Source organism: Punica granatum, chromosome 2, assembly GCF_007655135.1.
Source record: "Punica granatum isolate Tunisia-2019 chromosome 2, ASM765513v2, whole genome shotgun sequence".
In the NCBI taxonomy this organism is placed as follows: Eukaryota; Viridiplantae; Streptophyta; class Magnoliopsida; order Myrtales; family Lythraceae; genus Punica; species Punica granatum.
In genome coordinates this window covers 28,628,554-28,649,994 of record NC_045128.1, presented here as the reverse complement: position 1 = coordinate 28,649,994, position 21,441 = coordinate 28,628,554, and the positions used below count along the sequence as shown (strand labels likewise).

Here is a 21,441-nt window from a genome sequence, read left to right as displayed (position 1 = left end):
AAATTGATGTGACAGGAGACCAAACTGATGTCGCATTGGGACCTAATCCCCACAGAAGGACCAAATTGATGCAACTGTAGCACTAACTGATGTAACTGCAAAAAGTCAAGGACTAAATTGATGTAACCGTGCAAAGTCAGGGATAAAATTGATGCAAAAGTCAAAAATCGGGACAAAATTGATGTAAAAAATAAATTATGAACGAAATTGATGCAACTTGTGAAAATCAGGAACGAAATTACCTATTTGCTTTTTTTTTCTTTTTTTTTATTGAACAGCTCCCTTCTCCAATTTAATATACCGAACTGCTGCCTTAGCTTGCATCCATTAAGAGTCATATATCGGCATACATGTAGAGATTCTATAGCAGCTTGAGAGGCAAAGGGAAATAAGCAGCAGATGGCTCCAGTTAAACTTGGCGGGCAGTCGCGTTTACGGAAGTGACGGACTGAACCGGATGCAGATCCACAGGTATATATGCATATCCTCATTTACTCTGATAATAGTTGTGTTTCATTTCAATCTTATGCTGCTGCATACACTGTGATATCTATTCTGATAGAGCGGGTTTCAATCTTATGCGGCATACACTGTGATTCTTGCTATCTTTCTGCCTTTCTTCTGTCACCATTTGGCTGTGGAGACTGGAGATAGATTACTTCTTGCATTTTCAATTACCCTAACTTGTCTGATTCTTCAAAAAAAAAAAAAAAAGATGGATCCAAAACCAAACTCACTATCAGCACCTAGGTGGCTTGTTCCTGGCACCCTGGTTGCACACGAAGTCGTGGATGAACCCACGAGCCACCACAGATCTGGCTCTGCCCTGGGGGTCAAGCTGGTTCTGTACCAGCTACTTGGACCTTGGAGAAAATTGGCAGAGAGATCTCTCCTCCCGATGACCTCGCCTGTGATCACATATGGGTCACTAGGGTGCTCGAGCCGCAGACGAGGTAGCCGGATAGGTATGAACTCTGCTGCAGGATCTTCCATGAGCAAGGTGGGAAGGATGTGAGCCACCATGACCCAGATCCGATCAGGGTAGATCGAGAAAGACGATCCTCTTTCATATAGAAATTTACACCCTGATGATTGTTACAGGACTGCACTGCTCTCAAGCTGCTGCCTAATGCCTAATGTTCATTAATTACCTTAAATGTTTTGCAAGATGATGTGATTATTTATGACTTGAATCGATGCTCAATGGCCAAAATCCGGAGAAGCTGCATCTATGCTCTTGGGGCCTTTCTTTCAAGTGTTTCGATGGTCAACTGTTATTGTTACCGGTCGGATCAGCATACTGTATTTACCTAAAAGACAGTAGCCCATCTTCAGGAAATAATTGTCTGAAGATAGACCCACCTCGAGACAGTTATGCTTCTTCCGAAGAGTGGGAAACTGTCTCTCCCTTCTCCTAACCTTCAACTAGTTGTATCCCCCAAATTGTTAACTTAGGCAGCTCGAGGAATTCAACACAATGTTCTTAAATACTACAAAAATCATGCCAGACTAAGTCATGCGAGTGGCAAAATTTACAAGTCAACTTGAGTCGGCTTCCTAGAACCCTGCCTAATCCCTTTTTGCCCTATTAATTATTGTCATATTAATTTTTCTATTCATTTTATTTTATGTTAGTGCCTTCTGCAATTTAATATCCGAAGTCCTGCCTTATAGCTTGCACACATTGAATCATATATTGGCATACATCTAATACATGAAATTCTGTATCAGCTTGGGAGGCAAGGGGGGAGTAAGCAGCAAATGGAAATGGCTACTACAAAACTTGATCGGCTTTATCCCCAGGCATGTATATATCGTCATCTATTCTGATATAATTTTAATCTTATGATGCATCATACTCTGTGATTCTTGTCATATCTCTGCTCGCCTTCTGCCACCATTTGGCTGTGGAGACTGGAGGATTGTTCCACCACTCTGAAAAGAAACTTGCATAAAAATCTGTAAGAGAAATTACATAGGAAAGGACTATTCAATGGATTAGTTAGTGAGCAATTTCCTGCCAAAATTCAGTTAGAGAGCATTTTCTCTCTTTAAAGAGTGAAGAAAGAGATTCATATGTACATCACTATGATATCTCCTTTGGACCCAAAAAGCCCCGTAAAACAGTATAAAGCATTATCGTACGCATCGGAACGACCAGTCAATGAATTAATGCATGGTGATTAGTAATCACATATCACGATTATCCCCATGAGGCGTGGAATATCTAATTCATCACACACTTTTCAGGTCAATGCTGAAGCTGGACATGAGTATGAAGTGTTTTTGAGCTTCAGGGGACCAGACAATCGCAATGAGTTCACTGACAACCTATATCATCGTCTGAAAGATGCAGGAGTACAAACCTTCAGGGATGATGAAGAGCTCCGTGTCGGAGAAGAGATCGGGCCTGAGCTCATGAGGGCAATAAAGCAGTCAAAAATCTCCATACCCATCTTCTCAAAGGGCTATGCTTCGAGTAAGTGGTGTCTCAAGGAGGTGGCGGAGATGATGAAGCACAAGGATGAGACGAAGCACATGATCCTGCCCATTTTCTTAGACATTACGCCAGATGAAGTTCAGCACCAAACTGGGAATTTTGGTGAAGCCTTTGCCCAGCACAAGGAAAAGTACAACTTCAAGACTGTTCAGGAGTGGAGGGATGCTCTCCAAAAGGTTGTGAAACTGAAAGGGTTGGAACTCGAGAAAGAGGCAAATGGGTAAACACCCTTGTCTTGTTTTCATTTCACTTTGTTTTTCTAATTAGTTTTACAGCTTTCATAGGTTAAAATAGTTTATGAGATTTTTGCTTTTAAATGAATTTGTCTACTAACTTTGGTTCATGAATTAATCGCACCTTTCAGGAAACATGGAGTATTCATTAAAAAGGTGCTTGCAAGGGTTCTCATCAGTTTGAAGAAGGCTTCTTTGGATGTCAATGACATCTTGGTTGGAATCGATCACCATGTCGAAGCTATCAAGACGACATTGCAGGAGGTTAATGAAGCAGTTGTTCAAATTGTTGGCATATGGGGCATGGGCGGTATTGGGAAAACAACTCTTGCAAAAGTTGTCTACAACCAACTGGTGGGTCAATTTAATTATTTTTGCTTCCTTGATGACATTCGAGAAACATCCTCACAGCCCAAGGGTCTTCAGTACTTGCAAAGCAAGCTACTTTCCGACATCTTAAAATGTGAGCGTGAAGAGTTCGCGAATACGGATGAAGGAACCAAGCAACTCAAGTACAGGCTCCGTCACAAGAAAGCGATCATTCTTTTGGATGATGTCGATCGAGTCGACCAACTCAAGGCTTTAGCTGGGGATCTTGCTTGGTTTGGTCTAGGAAGCAGGATCATTATTACAACCCGAGAAAAGAAAGTTCTAGATCTATTTCATGTAAGTGATATTTATGAACTCGCACTAATGGGTGAAGGTCAAGCTTTTGAACTCTTCTGCAGGCATGCATTTATAAAAGGCTCGCCGACACCTGACTTATTTGGCTTGTCCTGGGATATCGTGAGGACAACTGGAAGGCTCCCTCTGGCTCTTGAGGTAATAGGCTCTTCTTTATCTACAAGCAGTGGGCGCAAGGAGATATGGCAAGATACACTGAAGCAGTTGAAGAAGAAACCCCATATGAAGGTCCGAGATACGTTGAGGATAAGTTATGATGGCTTGGATCGTGAGCAGCAGGAAATATTTGTGGATATTGCATGTTTCTTCATTGGAACAGATGCTAGAATAGTAAAACCCATGTGGGCTGATAGTGATTTTTTCCCTGAAGTTGGAATTGAGATCCTTCTCTTGAAGTCACTAATCAAAATCACAGGTGACAGTAAGCTATGGATGCATGACCAACTCAGAGACCTTGGCAGGGAAATTGTGGAACAGGAAAACTATAAAGAGCCACGGTTGCGTAGTAGATTGTGGCACAGTGAAGTGGCGATGCTTGTATTAGAGAGACAGCCATGGGAGGTAACTAAAGGATCACGAGCATTAGACCTGCTTAATAAATTTTCTGCCTATGATATATGTATATAGGTGTCTCTGTGTGTTTATACTTTTATCCATTTATCAAAGTTAAGAACTTTGTTGTTGCTAAATATCTTCTTTGGCACAAGAATATGGAATCATCTAGCTAGTGTAGTGCAGCTAATTTCATTTCTTTTCTTGGAGCAGGGGATGACAAAAGTTGAGGCCATCAGTCTAGAAGGATATCAGTTCCGCTCGGAAGATCACTGCATTGAGGGTGATCAGTTCACGCATCTAACAAATTTGAGGATCCTTCAGCTAGGAGAGGCAAGTCTTTGTGGAAATTTCAAGCGTCTTCTACCGGATTTGCGGTGGCTAAATTGGCAATTCTGCAACTCCAATCCTATGCCACCAACCAATTTAGATCTGAAGAACCTAATTGTCCTCAATCTATCGAGGAGCATGGTCAGTGAGGATTGGGCCGGCTGGAGCTTGATGAAGGTATCAACAGTTGTCTTTGGCCCAGTTCTGTTTCGGCATGCGATTCAAGCTGAATAATCATCTGATGAGAATATTATCTCTCTTTCTTCCCCATCTTTAAATCATTTTCGTTCCTGCAGGTAGCCGCGAAGCTAAAAGTTCTTGATCTTACAGAATGCAGGCATCTAACAAGAACACCCGGTTTCCCAGCATTTCCAGCTTTAGAGAGACTGATTCTTCGATCTTGTCACAACTTGGTCTCCTTTGATCCATCAATAGGGCGACTTAGCGCTCTAGTCTCCTTAGACATAAGGGGCTGCACGAAACTCAATTATTTGCCTCAGCTGGGTTCCGCACTGACTGAGCTTCTGGTTGATCATAAAGTTTTTTTGAGTTCCAGGGGAATGGACACTCGCAAATGATTCCCTGACTCCCTATACCGTTGCCTGATAGCTGCAGGAGTCCAAACCTTAAGGGAAATTGAAGAGCTCCGAGTTGGAGAAGAGATCGGGCCTGCGCTCATGAGGGAAATCGAGCAGTCAAAAATCTGCATACATATCTTCTCAAAGAACTACGCTTCGAGTAAGTGGTGTCTCAGGGAGGTGGCGGAGATTATGAAGCTCAAGGATGAGACGAAGCACGTGATCATATCCATTTTCTTAGACATCACGCCAGATGAAGTTAAGTACCAGACAGGGAGTTATGCTAAAGCCTTTACCCAGCACGAGAAAAACTACGACTTCGAGACTGTTCAGGAGTGGAGGAATGCTCTCCAAGAGGTTGTGAAACTGAAAGGGTTTGAACTCAAGAAAGAGGCAAACGGGTAATACCCTTGTCTTGTTTTCATTTCATTTCTGTTTTTCTAATTTATTTTTCAGTTTTCAATCGGTTAAAAATAGTTTATAGTTTCCAGTTTCTGTATGAATTAATGTACTGACTTGATTTTATGCTTCATGAATTTATAATACCTTTCAGGAATGAGGGAAAGTTCATTAAAAAGGTGCTTGTAAGGGTTCTTAACTGTCTGAAGAAACCTTATCTAGGTGTCACTGATATCTTGGTAGGAGTCGATGATCATGTCGAAGCTGTCAAGACATTGCTGGAGCTTGGAAAGGAAGGTGTTCAAATTGTTGGAATATGGGGCATGGGTGGAATTGGGAAAACAACTCTTGCAAAAGTTGTCTACAACCAACTGTTGGAGAAATTTGAATCCTCTTGCTTCCTCAATGACATTAGGGAAACATCCTCACAGCACAAGGGTCTTCAGTACTTGCAAAGCAAGCTACTATCCGACATCTTAAATTGTAAGTGTGAAGACTTTGCAAATACGAATGAAGGAACCCAGGAGCTCAAGAACAGGCTCCGTGGAAAGAAAGCAATCATTCTTTTGGATGATGTTGACCAAGTTGATCAACTCAAGGCTCTAGCTGGGGATCTTGCTTGGTTTAGTCCAGAAAGCAGGATTATAGTTACAACCAGAGAAAAGACAGTTCTAGATCTATTTCGAATAAAGAATATCTATGAACACACTCTACTGAGTGAATATCAAGCTTTTAGACTCTTCTGCAAGCATGCATTTATAACAGGCTTACCGACACCTGATTTTGTTTACTTGTCTTGGGATATTGTGAGGACAACTGGAGGTCACCCCTTGACTCTTGAGGTAATAGGTTCTAGTTTATCTTTGGAAAACGGGCGCAAGGATATATGGCAAGGAGCACTGGAGAAATTGAAGAAGATACCCCCTAGCAATGTCCAAGAAAAGTTGAGGTTAAGTTATAATGGCTTAGATCAGGAGCAGCAGGAGATATTTCTTAATATTGCATGTTCCTTCATCGGCACAGATGCTAGAATTGCATGTGAGATTTCCCCAAAAGTTGGAATTGAGATCCTTCTCTTTAAGTCATTGATTAGAATAACAGATAACGGTAAGTTATGGATGCACGACCTTCTCAGAGACCTTGGTAGGGAAATTGTAAGAGAGGAAAACTATAAAGAGCCACGGTTGCAGAGTAGATTGTGACCCAGTGAAGATGTGATGTATCTATTAGAGAGGCAGCCTCAGGAGGTAATGAAAGCTCATGAACATCAGATCTGCTTTGCTAAGTTTTTGCCTCGGATATGTGTATGCGTGTCCATGTGTGTTTGTGCTTCTATCCATTTATCGAAGTTGATGCTTTGTCATAGCAGTATTGTCTTCGGTACAAGAATACAGGTTTGTCTAGCATAGCACTATTAATTTCGTTTCCTTTCTTGGAGCAGAGGATGACAAAAGTTGAAGCCATCAGTCTAGAAGGATATCAGTTCCGCTCGGAAGATCTCTGCTTTAAGGATGATCAGTTTAAGAATCTACCGATCTTGAGGATCCTTCTGTTAGATAAAGCTAATCTCAGTGGAAATTTTGAGCGTATTCTCCTGAACCTGCGGTGGCTGAGTTGGCACTTCTGCAACTTCAGTCCTACGCTGCCGACCAATCTAAATCTGAAGAACCTAATTGTCCTCGATCTATCGAGGAGCATGGTCAGTGAGGATTGGGCCGGCTGGAGCTTGATGAAGGTACCGACAGTTGTCTTTTGCCCGGTTCTGTTTCGGTCATGCGATTCAAGCTGAATAATCATCTGAAGAGAATATTATCTCTCTTTCTTCCCCATCTTTTAAATTTTTTTTCGTTCCTTCGGGTAGCCGTGAAGCTAAAAGTTCTTGATCTTACAGAATGCAACCATCTAACAAGAACACCCGGTTTCTCAGAATTTCCAGCTTTAGAGAGACTGATTCTTCGAAATTGTCGCAACTTGGTCTCCGTTGATCCATCAATAGAGCTACTTAGCGCTCTAGTCTCCATAGACATAAGGGACTGCACGAAACTCGAACATTTGCCTCAGTTGGGTTCAATGGACGCACTGACTGAGCTTCTGGTTGATGGAACCTCTATACAGGAATTACCTATACTGAGAGGTACAGACAAGCTGGGGAATCTGGAGGCCCTCGGCGCCAACTGACTGCGGATTGCTTGCTCAAATTCCAGACTCATTAGATAGGGTGCTTAGACTTTGCTCCATTTAATATATTTTTAAAATTGCCACATCCACTCTCTCTCTCCCCTCCACTCTCATCTGCAACCCCTCTTTGCTCGTCTCTGCTCTCTCCCCTGGTGATCTCCATGGAAATCGTCCTCAATTCCATCTCATCCTCATCACTTGGAAACGGATCTGCAGTGGAATCAGAACCTCACTTCCTTCAATTCCTATCTCAGCGGGGCAATGGAATGGCGGCTTCTTCCTCGACAATCAGCACTGCCGCCTACCTCTTCTTCATCGAGGATGTCCATTAAAAATAAGCCGTGTTAGATTATTGATGTTTTGGGTACAGATTATTGAGCTTAGAGTTTTGGGACGCTATTTTATTTAATTGTGTACTTTCCTTTGTGAATTGAAGTGCGTGGTATAATTGAATTGCTAAATTGGAGAAATTAAAAGTGGAATTCAAATTGAAACTTTTGAATCAAGTGTTAATTGTGCTGGAAAAAAAAAAAGAAAAGAAGAAGAAGAAGAAGATGGTGTTGATAGCGTTATTTCTGATTTCCTTGTATTGCTAGTCATTGGTTTCTATCTATACACTTGGATTGAATTGAAAGAAAGCAACTTACTAAATGATGATACTATATGTTGTAAGAGAGGCTTTCCTAAGATTTTATATTAGTGTTATGTGAAGTTTGGAGGATGTCAGCATCCCGTTTTGGCCCACCAGCTCAAGCAGGGAGCAGTAGCAGCAATCTTGATAGCAACCTGGGCATTGACGGAAGGAAAACCTGGTAAATCCCGGGTTACCATCCACAATTGGGTCAGTCGTGTGAACTAGGTGGCGGGAGCGATACGCGAAGGATCACAGTACAAGGAGAATTCGAAACCGACATGCTAGCGTGATAAAGAGCGGAAGGGGCAAATCATCATTTCTGTCATCCATCGAAGAGAAGTATTTCTAACTGATTCCTCAATACATTCTGAACTCGTGGCATTTATTTAACTTTAATTTTGCATTTTTCTAAAAAATGCTCTACGGGACATTTTCCGGGCTTTACGCTCGTCAAGCTCGATTTTCAAAATCTTGTACAACATTCGAGGCCAAAAAATATTTTCTCTACATAAAATTGATCCACGCATTTTTCTGAACTCAATGGTGGTTCCGAATCATTTTTTTAGACATCTGATTGAAAAATACAAGAATTTTAGGCCTTACATGCGTCAACTTCAATTTTTCAAAATTCGGGACGATACCTTGGATTGAAAAATATTTTTCTGCACAACATTGATCCTTGATTTTTCTGAAAGCAATGGTGGTCCCACATCATTTTTCTGATGCTTGATTAAAAAGAAGGGAATTTCGAGCCTTACGCGCTTTAAATTCAATTTTTCAAAATTATGGATGATACTCAGGACTGAAAAATACTTTTCATGCATAATATCCATCCTCGAATTTCTTTTGAAGACAATGGTGGTCATGAAATATTTTTCAGATATCCGGTTGAAAAGATTGAATTTTGAAAGTAATCAAGCAATTACGATCAACTCGCGTCGGGGGGCTCGATATTAATTTTGTCGAGATTCGGCCTCAATTGATGCGAATTGTAATTCTCCTAGAGTCGATTATTTCTCAAATTTCGAAATTTCGAAATTCTAATTCTAAAGATGTCGACGAATCTAGAGAAATTGAATTTTGCCCGAAAGATGTCCGTACGAGTAAAAGGAAAAAAAAAGAAAAAAAGAAAGAAAAAAATTAAATTGATTAAATTAGATGACAGGGGCTCACTTGGCCGAAGGCCCCCTGACATTTGTTCATTTTTCTTCTCTCCTTTTTCTTTTTCTTCTTCTTTCTTGTTCTTCTTCTTTCTTGTTTGCAGGTAAGTTGGTCAATAGCTTCCATTGGTTGCTCTGCTTGCAACCAGAGCGGGCAGCTCGCCCATGCCCATGCCTCAAATTGCTCTGACCGCCCGCAACAACTGATGCTCTGCAACTTCCCCTACCTCACGGCTCCATCAGAACTGGTCTAGGCCTGCACCTACTCCATCAACATCACCAGCTTCTTCCCTGCAAAAAAAACTCGGCAATGTCCAGGCCTGCAACCTCACCCTCAGCTCAGTTGCCCATCCCTTGCTGCCTTACACGCCATCATACTTCATCATCTTCATCTTCTCTTTCCGGCTGCAACACCCATCGATTCTTGACCTCTCTCTCTCAGACTCCCTCTTTCCCTCACGTTTCCCTCAGTTCAGAAGGCCCAGGGCGAACTTTCCCTCAGCTGTACTCCCTCTCTTTCTCTCCCGAAGCTCACACAGCTCAGTGGATTCCCCTCAGAACTCTCAGCTAAACCCGGCTCCCTCACCTGACAGCAAAAACACACAGCTCACTGCCCTTAGCTTCATCACCCACAGCTCATGTTTCTTCGTCAGCACAGATGCTAGAATTGCAATCCCCATGTGGGATGATTCTGAGTTTTCCCCAAAAGTTGGAATTGATATCCTTCTCTTTAAGTCATTGATTAGAATAACAGATAATAAGTTATGGATGCACGACCTACTCAGAGACCTTGGTAGGCTCATTGTAATAGAAGAAAACTATAAAGAGCCATGGTTGCAGAGTAGATTGTTGTGCAGTGAAGCGGTGCCGTATCTATTAGAGAGCCAGCCACAGGAGGTAATGAAAGCTCGTGAACATCAGATCTGCTTTGCTAATATTTTTCCTCGGATATGTGTATGCGTGTCCGTGTGTGTCTGTGCTTCCACCCATTTATCGAAGTTGATGCTTTGTCATAGCAGCATTGTCTTTGGTACAAGAATACAGGTTTGTCTAGCATAGCACTATTAATTTCGTTTCCTTTCATGGAGCAGGAGATGACAAAAGTTGAAGCCATCAGTCTAGAAGGATATCAGTTCCGCTCGGAAGATTTCTGCTTTAAGGATGATCGGTTTAAGAATCTTCCGAACTTGAGGATCCTTCTGTTAGATAGAGCTAGCCTCAGTGGAAATTTTGAGGGCATTCTCCCGAACCTGCGGTGGCTGAGTTGGCACTTTTGCAACTTCAGTCCTAAGCTGCCGACCAATCTAAATCTGAAGAACCTAATTGTCCTCGATATATCGAGGAGCATGGTCAGTGAGGATTGGGCCGGCTGGAGCTTGATGAAGGTATCAACAGTTGTCTTTTGCCCAATTCTATTTCGGTCATGCGATTCAAGCTGAATAATCATCTGATGAGAATATTATCTCTCTTTCTTCCCCGTCTTTTAAATCATTTTCGTTCCTTCAGGTAGCCGCGAAGCTAAAAGTTCTTGCTCTTACAGAATGCAGGCATCTAACAAGAACACCCAGTTTCTCAGCATTTCCAGCTTTAGAGAAACTGATTCTTCGATCTTGTCGCAAATTGGTCTCCGTTGATCCATCAATAGAGCAACTTAGCGCTCTAGTCTCCTTAGACATAAGGGATTGCATGGAACTCGAATATTTGCCTCAGCTGGGTTCTACGGACACACTGACTGAGCTTCTGGTTGATTATGAAGTTTTTTTGAGCTTCAGGGGATTAGATGATAGCGAAGGATTCACTGACCGCCTATACCATCACCTGAAAGATGCAGGAGTGCATACATTGAGGGACGATGGAAAGCTCCGTGTAGTAGAAGAGATTGAGCCTGAGCTCATGATGGCAATCAAGCAGTCAAAGATCTATATACCCATCTTATCAAAGGGCTATGCTACGTGGTGTTTGAAGGAGGTGGCGGAGATGATGAAGCTCGAGGACGAAACGAAGCACATGATTATGCCCATTTTCTTGGACGTCATGCCAGATGAAGTTAAGTACCAGACAGGGAGTTATGCTAAAGCCTTTACCCAGCACGAGAAAAACTACGACTTCGAGTTTGTTCAGGAGTGGAGGAATGCTCTCCAAGAGGTTGTGAAACTGAAAGGGTTGGAACTCAAGAAAGAGGCAAACGGGTAATAATACCCTTGTCTTGTTTTCATTTCATTTCTGTTTTTCTAATGTATTTTTCAGTTTTCAATCGGTTAAAAATAGTTTAGAGTTTCCAGTTTCTGTATGAATTAATGTACTGACTTGATTTTATGCCTCATGAATTTACCATACCTTTCAGGAAACATGGAGAGCTCATTAAAAAGGTGCTTGCAAGGGTTATTAACTGTCTGAAGAAAGCTTATCTAGATGTCAATGATATCTTGGTTGGAATCGATGATCATGTTGAGGCTGTCAAGACATTGCTGGAGCTTGGAAAGGAAGGTATTCAAATTGTTGGAATATGGGGCATGGGTGGAATTGGGAAAACGACTCTTGCAAAAGTTGTCTACAACCAACTGTTGGAGAAATTTGAATCCTCTTGCTTCCTCAATGACATTAGAGAAATATCCTCACAGCACAAGGGTCTTCAGTGCTTGCAAAGCAAGCTACTCTCCGACATCTTAAATTGTGAGCGTGATGTCTTTGCAAATATGAATGAAGTAACCCAGGAGCTCAAGAACAGGCTCCGTGACAAGAAAGTAATCATTCTTTTGGATGATGTTGATGAAGTTGATCAACTCAAGGCTCTAGCCGGGGATCTTGCTTGGTTTGGTCCTCGAAGCAGGATTATTGTTACAATCAGAGAAAAGACAGTGCTAGATCTATTTCGAATTAAGAATATCTATGAACTCACACGGCTGAGTGAATATCAAGCTTTTGAACTCTTCTGCAAGCATGCATTTAAAGAACACTCGCCGACACCTGATTTTGTCTTAGGATATTGTGAGGACAACTGGAAGCTTCCCTCTGGCTCTTGAGGTAGTAGGTTCTTTTTTATCTACAAGCAGTGGGCGCAAGGACTTATGGCTAGGTACACTGAAGAAGTTGAAGAAGGAACCCCCCATGAAGGTCCCAGATAAGTTGAGGATAAGTTATAATGGCTTGAGTCGTGAGCAGCGGAAGATATTTCTCGATATCCCATGTTTCTTCATCGGAAAAGATGCTAGAATTGCAATCCCCATGTGGGATGATTGTGAGTTTTTCCCAGAAGTTGGAATCGAGATCCTTCTCTTGAAGTCACTAATCAAAATCACAGATGACACTAGGCTATGGATGCATGACCAACTTAGAGACCTTGGCAGGGTAATCGTGGAAGAGGAAAACTATAAAGAGCCGTGGTTGCGGAGTACACGGTGGCACAGCAAAGTGGCCATGCGTGTATTAGAGGGGCAGCCACAGGAGGTAATGAAAGCTCACAAGCATTAGACCTACTTAGCTAGTTTGTCTCCTAGATATATGTATGTTTGTTTGTACTTCAATCCATTTATCGAAGTTGAAACTTTGTCACAGCAGTAGCCAGTATTGTCTTTGGTGCAAGACTATAGCGTTGTCTGGCATAGTGCTATTAATTTCGTTTCTTTTCTTGGAGCAGGGGATGACAAAAGTTGAAGCCATCAGTCTAGAAGGATATCAGTTCCGCTCGGAAGATCTCTGCTTCAAGGATGATCAGTTTAAGAATCTACCGAACTTGAGGATCCTTCTGGGAGATAAAGCTAGTCTCAGTGGAAATTTTGAGGGCATTTTCACGAACCTGCGGTGGCTGAGTTGGCACTTCTGCAACTTCAGTCCTACGCTGCCAACCAATCTAAATCTGAAGAACCTAATTGTCCTCGAGGAGCATGGTGAGTGAGGACTGGGCCGGCTGGAGCTTGATGAAGGTATCGACAGTTGTCTTTTGCCCGGTTCTGTTTCGGTCATGCGATTCAAGCTGAATAATCATCTGATGAGAATATTATCTCTCTTTCTTCCCCATCTTTTAAATTATTTTTCGTTCCTTCAGGTAGCCGTGAAGCTAAAAGTTCTTGATCTTACAGAATGCAGGCATCTAACAAGAACAGCCGGTTTCTCAGAATTTCCAGCTTTAGAGAGACTGATTCTTCGATCTAGTCGCAACTCGGTCTCCGTTGTTCCATCAATAGAGCAACTTAGCGCTCTAGCCTCCTTAGACATGAGGGACTGTCAGTTATGTCTCAAGGCTGCAATTTCTATTTTTGATATTTTTGTTTTAATGTTCAGTTGCTTTAGTTGAATTAGTCATAGCACTAGGCCATGTATTTAGGAAGCAGTTAAGTTGTTGCTAAGTTAGTGGGAAAAGAAAGCTGAGGTTGTTCAGCTCATTTGTTTTTATATAATGCAGTTAATCAATGAAAGCATATCCTATTCTTCTTCCTCAAAAATAGAACTGTTTTTTTTCTCTGCGTTCTCTCTACTCTGCTTCTTCTTTTTCAGCTGTTTTTCAGTAAAAGAGAACAACAGTGGTATCAGAGCTTTACTTCTTGAGGGACCTGTGAGTGAGTGAAACGAGAGACCCAAAAAACACCGAGTGAACCCGAGGGATACATGTGAGAATTTGAGTGAGATGGAATCAGGATCAAGTACCATGTCTGCTCTTGCTCCTCCTGTGTTTGATGGAGAAAATTACCATGCTTGGGCTGTTCGAATGCAAGCCTACATGGAGGGGTGTGACTTTTGGGAAGCAGTCGAGCAAGACTACGAAGTGGCTCCACTTCCCAATAACCCAACCATCAATCAGATTAAGATTCACAAAGAGAGAGTTACCAGGAAGGCAAAGGCAAAAGCTTGCTTGTATGCTGCTGTTTCACCAGCTATTTTCACAAGGATCATGGTTCTTGGTTCAGCTAAGGAGATCTGGGACTTTCTAGAGGTTGAATACAGGGGAAATGAGAGGATCAAGGGTATGAAGGTGCTGAATTTAATCAGGGAGTTTGAGAGAATGCAGATGAAGGAGTCTGAGTCCATCAAAGGGTACTCAAACAAGCTTATCGAGATAGCAAATCAGGTAAGGATCCTTGGCACTGATTTATCTGACAGTAGATTAGTGCAAAAGATTCTTGTCTCTGTGCCTGAAAGATATGAGGCAACTATTGCTTCTCTCGAGAACTCTAAAGATCTCTCCCAACTGAAAGTAATGGAGCTGATAAGTGCACTTGAAGCACAAGAGCAGAGGAGGCTAATGAGGCAAGAAGGGAGCTGTGAGGGAGCCTTGAAGGCCAAATGGCAGCAGAATGAGTGGGGAAAGGATAAGAAAGGAAAGGGAAAGAAGAATGGAGGCAGTAGTGGTTCAGAAGCTGCTGCAAAGGACAGTGGTGCAGGGAATACGAGCAAGATCTCTGCTTGTAAGCACTGTGGGAAACATAATCATCCACACTTCAAGTGTTGGAGAAGACCAGATGTGAAGTGCAGGAAGTGTAATTTAATGGGACACATAGAAAGGTTCTGCAGAGAAGGAAAGCAACAACAACAAAGTGGAGCTCATGCTGCAGCTCAACAAGAAGAAGATCAGTTGTTTGTAGCTTCATGTTTCTCATCAGCAACCTTATCAGACAGTTGGTTGGTAGACAGTGGCTGTACTAATCATATGACTAATGATGAAGGGCTCTTTAGGGATCTTGACAAATCATTAAAGTCCAAAGTGAGGATTGGGAATGGAGAATTTCTGGAAGTAAGAGGCAAAGGGACAGTAGCTATAGAGAGTTGTGCAGGAGTTAAGCTGATATCAGAGGTGCTATTTGTGCCTCACATTGATCAAAACTTGCTGAGTGTAGGGCAGCTGTTAGAAAAGGGATTCAAGGTGTTTTTTGAAGAGGGCAAATGCTTGATTCTCGACTCAAAAGGTCAAGAATTGTTCAAAATAAAGATGAAAAAGAAGAGCTTCTCGCTGAATCCATTAGAAGAAGAGCAAGTGGCATTCAAGTGTCAGGTTAGTGAGATTGATTTATGGCATAAGAGAATGGGGCATTTCCACAACAAAGGACTGCAATACATGTAGAAGAATGACATGGCAATGGGATTACCAAGACAGGAGGAGCCGAGATCAACATGCACAGCTTGCTTAATAGGCAAGCAGACCAGGTTACCTTTCAGAAACTCAACCTGGAGGGCTACTAAAAAGTTGCAGCTCATTCACACTGATTTGTGTGGACCTCAATCAGCTCCCTCATTGAATGGTAGCAGGTATTTCATCATTTTCATTGATGATTTCACTAGAATGTGTTGGATTTATTTCTTGAAGCAAAAGACTGAAGTTGCTGAAGTGTTTTTCAAGTTTAAGACTTGGGTGGAGAATCAAAGTAGCTGTAAGATACAGGTCATTAGATCTGATAATGGGACTGAATACACCTCTCAAAGGTTCAATAATTTCTGTGAGGAAGCTGGGATAGAGCATCAGCTCACTGCTCCATATTCACCGCAGCAAAATGGAGTAAGTGAGAGGAAAAATAGAAGCATTATGGAGATGACGAGGTGTATGCTACATGAGAAGTCTCTACCAAAGGAGTTCTGGGCTGAAGCAGCAAATACTGCTGTGTTCTTGCTAAATAGGCTGCCTACGAGAGTATTGGAGAAAAAGACACCATTTGAAGCTTGGTTTGATAGGAAGCCAAATCTGAAGAATTTGAAAGTATTTGGCTGCCTATGTTTTTCTCATGTTCCACAGGTCAAGAGGAACAAGCTGGAAGAGAAGAGTGAGCAGGGAATCTTTGTAGGCTACAGCTTGATATCTAAGGCCTATAGAGTATATCATCCACATACGAAGAAGGTTGTTATCAGCAGGGATGTTCAATTTTTAGAAGATGAGAAGTGGGACTGGACAGAAAAGGAGGGGACCAGAGAAGAACAGGTTCTACTTGACCCTACTGAGCTGGTGGATGATGTTCCAATTAGAGGTACGAGATCTTTGACTAATATATACCAGAGGTGCAATGTGGCTGTTCTAGAACCTGCAGGATTTGAGGAAGCTAAGAATGATGAAAAATGGATAGAAGCCATGAAAGAAGAATTGGCCGTGATTGAGAAGAATCAGACTTGGGAGCTGGTTGAGAAGCCTACTAATAGAAGAGTAATTGGAGTCAAGTGGGTCTTTAGGACAAAGCTCAATCCTGATGGCTCGATAAATAAGCACAAAGCTAGATTGGTGGTGAAGGGATATGCTCAGGTATGGGGAATTGATTTTTCAGAAACATTTGCACCTGTCGCTAGATTAGATACAATTAGAATGCTGCTAGCCATTTCAGCCCAGCAGAATTGGAAGGTATTTCAACTAGATGTAAAATCAGCATTTTTGAATGGAGTGTTGGAAGAAGAAATTTATGTTGAACAACCAGAAGGCTTCATTATTCCAGACCAAGAAGATAAGGTTTATCTGTTGAAGAAGGCTCTTTATGGACTGAAGCAAGCCCCTAGAGCATGGTACAGTAAGATAGATGATTATCTACTGACCTTAGGCTTCATCAAGAGTCTAAGTGAAGCCACCCTCTATGTGAAGAAATCTGAAACTGAACTGGTTATAGTCTCTCTTTATGTTGATGATATGTTGGTGACGGGAAGTAATGCTGCTCTAATTGAAGCATTCAAGAGAGACATGATGGATCAGTTTGAAATGACTGATCTTGGTGAGATGCATTATTTTCTGGGCATGGAGATCAAGCAGGGACAGAATGAGGTGTTCTTATGCCAGAAGAAATATGTAAAGGAGGTTCTAAAGAGGTTCAATATGGAGGAATACAAGAGTGTGAGCACTCCAATGAACCAGAAGGAGAAACTTCAGAAGATGGATGGAGGAGACCCTGCAGATGGGAAGCAGTACAGGAGCTTAGTTGGATGTTTGATGTATATCACCTCTTCTAGACCAGACATAATGTACTCAGTAAGTGTTTTATCCAGGTTTCTTAATTGTGCCAGTGAAACTCATATGATTGCTGCAAAAAGAGTATTGAGATACCTGAAGGGAACACTTGCATTTGGGATCAAGTTCAGCACAGTTGAGAAGTTTGAGCTGTTCGGTTATTCTGATAGTGATTGGGGTGGCTCATTAGATGACATAAAGAGCACATCTGGTTACTGCTTTATGTTTGGGTCAGCATGTTTCTCTTGGTGCTCAAGGAAGCAAGAATTGGTTGCCCAATCGACTGCTGAAGCTGAGTTCATTGCAGCTACATCAGCAGTGAATCAAGCAGTGTGGCTAAGGAAACTGATGGAAGATTTGCATTTAAAGCAAGAGGGAAGCACAGGAGTGTTTGTAGACAATCAAGCTGCCTTAGCCATCTCATTGAACCCAGTGTTTCATGGAAGAACTAAACATTTCAAGATCAAGTATTATGTTCTTAGAGAAATGCAGCAGACAGGTGAAGTAAAGCTGTTGTACTGCAGCTCAGAAGACCAAATTGCAGATATATTTACTAAGTCCCTTAGTGCTGGTCGTTTTAAAACATTAAGGGACAAGTTGGGTGTTTGCAGCTCTTGATCCAGGAGGAGTTTGTCAGTTATGTCTCAAGGCTGCAATTTCTATTTTTGATATTTTTGTTTTAATGTTCAGTTGCTTTAGTTGAATCAGTCATAGCACTAGGCCATGTATTTAGGAAGCAGTTAAGTTGTTGCTAAGTTAGTGGGAAAAGAAAGCTGTGGTTGTTCAGCTCATTTGTTTTTATATAATGCAGTTAATCAATGAAAGCATATCCTATTCTTCTTCCTCAAAAATAGAACTGTTTTTTTTCTCTGCGTTCTCTCTACTCTGCTTCTTCTTTTTCAGCTGTTTTTCAGTAAAAGAGAACAACAGGGACTGCACGAAACTCGAATGTTTGCCTCAGTTGGGTTCAACGGACGCACTGATTGAGCTTCTGGTTGATGGAACCTCTATACAGGAATTACCTATACTGAGAGGTACAGACTAGCTTTGGAATCTGGAGGCCCTCGGCGCCAGCAGACAGCGGATTGCTTGCTCAAATTCCGGACTCATTAGATAAGAGTGCTTAGACTTCACTCCATTTAATATTAAAGAAAGATGACCCAAATTTCTTTCACTTTTTAAAATTGCCACATCCACACTCTCTCGGTCTCTCTTCTGCAGCCCCTCTTTGCTCGTCTCTGCTTTCTCCCCTGGTGATCTCCATGGACATCATCCTCAATTCCAATCTCATCCTCGTCACTTGGAAACGGATCTACAGTGGAATCAGAACCCCACTTCCTTCAATTCCTATCTCAGCGGGGCAATCCGAAGCGCAATTGTTGGAATAGCAGCTTCTTCTTAGACAACCAGCACTGCTGCCTACCTCCACTTGATCGAGGACGTCATCAACGGAATCTGCGATGAGTTTGTTAACAACAGTGGCCCCGGCGAGAATGTCCTCAGTGAACTAACTGCAAGGACTAATCTTTCCGCTACCCCTTTGAGGGTTTTTTTTTTTTTTTTTGCGTTTGATCGAATTCTGTAATCGAGATTCATCTATCTCGTCTCCCAGCGATGCCGAAATTGGCTGATTTCCGGCACACTGTGCTGCACATTTATTCGATCTAACTGATGCATAATGACGTGGATTCACCCAATCTGTAAATAAAACACCATCGAGATGGCCGTAGACAAGAGAAGGTGTGGGCAGGGGAGGGAAAGGAAGAAAGCAATGGGAAGAGAGAGAGAGAGAGAGAGTGTGGGGTGAAGTGAATTTCTAAAAATAAAAGTTTTTTTTTTAGCTCACTTTTGTATTTTGTAAATGCGTAATGGAAATGGAGTGAAATGAATGTGCTCAAGATTGAGGATAGTCGTATGACTTGCTTGCCGGGCAACTTTGGAGAATCTGCAAGTACTAAATAATGCATCTGGTTGCGAAGACTTGGAGGGAGAAATTCCAATCAACATCGGAAGCAAATCTCTCTGAGGATCTTACAGTGAAGCTGATGCAAAAGGTTAGTAGCCTTCCTACCAGTATTAGTTGCCTCTGCCAACTCGAGATTCTTCATGTAGAAGGGTGCCAGAGGCTTGAGGCTCTGCCTAATCATCCCCCTTAGCATAGTCAGTCTAAGGCTCAGTGGTGAGTCGATCCAGATTTTTCCGAATCTAAGAGTGCGTTTGAATTTAGAGTTGAGTTAAGTTGAGTTTTGATTTTAATTGATTTGTAATGATTGCATTGTTGAATTATGAGAAAAAGTGTGAAAAAGTAATGAATAGTTGAGATAAAGTAATGATTATGTTGTTGAATTGTGAAAAAGTAATGAATAGTTGAAAGAATTTAATATTAAAAATTGAATTGAATGATTAAAAAAAATTAAAAATAAGTAATGATTGTGTTGTTAAATTTAAAATAAGTGGAGTTGAGTTAAGTTTTGATTTTAATTGGTTTGTAATGATTGTGTTGTTGAATTATGAGAAAAAATATGAAAAAGTAATGAATAATTGAAAAAAAAATAATGATTGTATTGTTGAATTTTAAAAAAAAGTAATGAATAGTTGAAGAGAATTTATTATTAAAAATTAAATTGAATTGTTAAAAAAATTGAAGAAAAGTGAACAAGTAATAATTGTGTTGTTAACTTTTTTTGTGTAGTGAGTAGAGTTATAATTAGAGTTAAAATTTTAAAATCATATTGCGAAATCAAATGGGTCGGGCACCCGATCAAAGTTGGAGGAGTTGATACTCTCGGACAGTTGCCAGCTTGTGGAAGTGCCTCCAGGTATCAGGAGCCTATCCAAATTGGAGAAGTTGGAATTATGCAATACGTGCATAACCACCTTGCCAAAAGTTTCACCAAAACCCGGAAATCAATGCCAAGACTTACCTGCGAGTGGTTGGTATCACTTGAAAGTTCTCAGCTTTCGTCGCAATTCAACGTAAAAGCCTCCAAATTTGTAAAAATCATCGAAATCATTGCGTTTGGAGAACTAAAATCACAGGAAGTTCTGAACATCTCGGACTGTAGATCGCTCGAAAAGTTGTCAGGTCCGTCAGAATTGCGTAAGTTACAGCGGCTGGTAGTGGACATACGCAAAAAAATAACTGAGATTCCAAGGACTTGGGGATTTTGATATATATTTAGAATCTTTTAGACATTTCTGAATGTACAGTAGTTGACAACTTGCCCAATCTGTCGAAGCTCTGGAGACAAGAATTTTGGTGATGGGCAGGTGTAGAGATCTCACAGACATTCCAGGGACTGGAGGAGCTGGAAGATCTCGATATTCTGAATATTTCTCCCCTGCAATGCAATCCTGAAGTTACCAAACCTGACGAAATTGCAGCAGCTGACAGGTCTTCATATGGAAGGACGTGATAATCCTAAATGATACAATGGGTTTTGAGGACAGAATTATAATAAGGAATGAATTGTAGTTATATAGGAATGACTCTCGTGAAGCTGTATCGGCTTGTAGTTATCAGCCAATCAAGTAAGCATCACCATTGCTGGACAACAAATACTGAAGTACCATCTCCCAAAAGTCCTCGTAGGCGTGCAGCCAAGGACCTTGGGTGGCTATAAACCGAGACACCTCTTCACTTGAAGAAGCCTACACTAAGAAGACGCTTTAAAAGGATCGTATCATAAATGCTCCGAAATGTTTCACATAGATTTGGATGGATACGGGCTACACACCGAGATAAAGTTTGCATTAATATAATCTTGTGCAACTAGTCTGTAATCCTTACACGGGTTAAGAACACCACAATTGTCGTCAATTGAAATTAATAACAAATGACATATCTTAAAAGGGAAACTCTGCAGGACATGTTTTGTATATAATATCGAAAAGTCAGTGCCAAACTGCGCGTCGATGCAGATAAAGAGTGAATCACAGTTACATGGAATGACATCTCGATAGCGGTTTTGCTCAAATTGACATCAAGAAGAGCCATAGTGCAGCTTTTAATCATCTTTGATGACTTTATCCTGTTAGCCTGCCACCAAAACAGAAACACATAGAAGCCATGGACTTCATAAAGTTTGTATTAGAATATATTTCGGGGATTCTTACCTTTGATAGATGATACACATACCGTGTATATGTACTTGCTATGTAATCTTGAGATTATAAATACATCATGAGCCAACCCTATTAGGGTTAAGGCATTAACTATTCATATGGTATCAGAGCATTAACCCTATTCAATTTGCCCAGCCTATTCAATTTTCTTTTCTCAGC

At 41.4% G+C, this 21,441-nt stretch overlaps 3 protein-coding genes across 8 annotated transcripts; all 3 read left to right on the top strand.

Annotated features, from left to right (window-relative positions):
- Positions 1 to 320: 320 nt before the first annotated feature.
- On the top strand, positions 321 to 7,948 carry LOC116196658 (TMV resistance protein N-like). Of its 5 annotated transcripts, none has more exons than XM_031526513.1 (9): positions 321 to 471; positions 1,732 to 1,803; positions 2,251 to 2,720; positions 2,865 to 3,978; positions 4,183 to 4,476; positions 4,596 to 5,278; positions 5,431 to 6,523; positions 6,718 to 7,011; positions 7,168 to 7,948. In XM_031526513.1, exons 2-6 carry the CDS (start codon positions 1,762 to 1,764, stop codon positions 4,875 to 4,877), a joined length of 2,202 nt encoding a protein of 733 aa, XP_031382373.1. In that variant the 5' UTR covers positions 321 to 471; positions 1,732 to 1,761; the 3' UTR covers positions 4,878 to 5,278; positions 5,431 to 6,523; positions 6,718 to 7,011; positions 7,168 to 7,948. The 5 variants fall into 5 exon arrangements, with proteins under 5 accessions (XP_031382373.1, XP_031382369.1, XP_031382370.1 ...); XM_031526510.1 differs by adding an exon at positions 751 to 1,041 and having other exon boundaries at positions 322 to 471; positions 6,718 to 7,948; XM_031526512.1 differs by adding an exon at positions 744 to 1,041 and having other exon boundaries at positions 324 to 471; positions 6,718 to 7,948.
- LOC116193856 (TMV resistance protein N-like) lies at positions 4,977 to 7,454 on the top strand. Its single transcript, XM_031522602.1, has 4 exons — positions 4,977 to 5,278; positions 5,431 to 6,430; positions 6,718 to 7,011; positions 7,146 to 7,454. The coding sequence occupies exons 1-4, from the start codon at positions 4,977 to 4,979 to the stop codon at positions 7,452 to 7,454; spliced, it is 1,905 nt and encodes a 634-aa protein (XP_031378462.1).
- A 1,320-nt stretch (positions 7,949 to 9,268) lies between the features above and the next one.
- LOC116194839 (TMV resistance protein N-like) lies at positions 9,269 to 13,677 on the top strand. 2 transcript variants are annotated; one of them, XM_031523737.1, is made up of 6 exons: positions 9,269 to 10,145; positions 10,340 to 10,633; positions 10,755 to 11,437; positions 11,593 to 12,695; positions 12,886 to 13,171; positions 13,328 to 13,677. In XM_031523737.1, exons 1-4 carry the CDS (start codon positions 9,927 to 9,929, stop codon positions 12,269 to 12,271), a joined length of 1,875 nt encoding a protein of 624 aa, XP_031379597.1. In that variant the 5' UTR covers positions 9,269 to 9,926; the 3' UTR covers positions 12,272 to 12,695; positions 12,886 to 13,171; positions 13,328 to 13,677. The 2 variants fall into 2 exon arrangements, with proteins under 2 accessions (XP_031379597.1, XP_031379598.1); XM_031523738.1 differs by having other exon boundaries at positions 13,294 to 13,677.
- Positions 13,678 to 21,441: the final 7,764 nt, after the last annotated feature.

Bases quoted from the DNA above. Each gene is read 5' to 3' on its own strand.
- LOC116196658 (XM_031526513.1), top strand. From the start codon at position 1,762: ATGGAAATGGCTACTACAAAACTTGATCGGCTTTATCCCCAG. The intron at 3,979-4,182 runs GTAACTAAAGGA...TTCTTGGAGCAG, and splicing joins TAGAGAGACAGCCATGGGAG to GGGATGACAAAAGTTGAGGC. The intron at 4,477-4,595 runs GTATCAACAGTT...TCGTTCCTGCAG, and splicing joins CCGGCTGGAGCTTGATGAAG to GTAGCCGCGAAGCTAAAAGT.
- LOC116193856 (XM_031522602.1), top strand. From the start codon at position 4,977: ATGAGGGAAATCGAGCAGTCAAAAATCTGCATACATATCTTCTCAAAG. The intron at 6,431-6,717 runs GTAAGAGAGGAA...TTCTTGGAGCAG, and splicing joins GAGACCTTGGTAGGGAAATT to AGGATGACAAAAGTTGAAGC. The intron at 7,012-7,145 runs GTACCGACAGTT...GTAGCCGTGAAG, and splicing joins CCGGCTGGAGCTTGATGAAG to CTAAAAGTTCTTGATCTTAC.
- LOC116194839 (XM_031523737.1), top strand. From the start codon at position 9,927: ATGTGGGATGATTCTGAGTTTTCCCCAAAAGTTGGAATTGATATCCTT. The intron at 10,146-10,339 runs GTAATGAAAGCT...TTCATGGAGCAG, and splicing joins TAGAGAGCCAGCCACAGGAG to GAGATGACAAAAGTTGAAGC. The intron at 10,634-10,754 runs GTATCAACAGTT...TCGTTCCTTCAG, and splicing joins CCGGCTGGAGCTTGATGAAG to GTAGCCGCGAAGCTAAAAGT.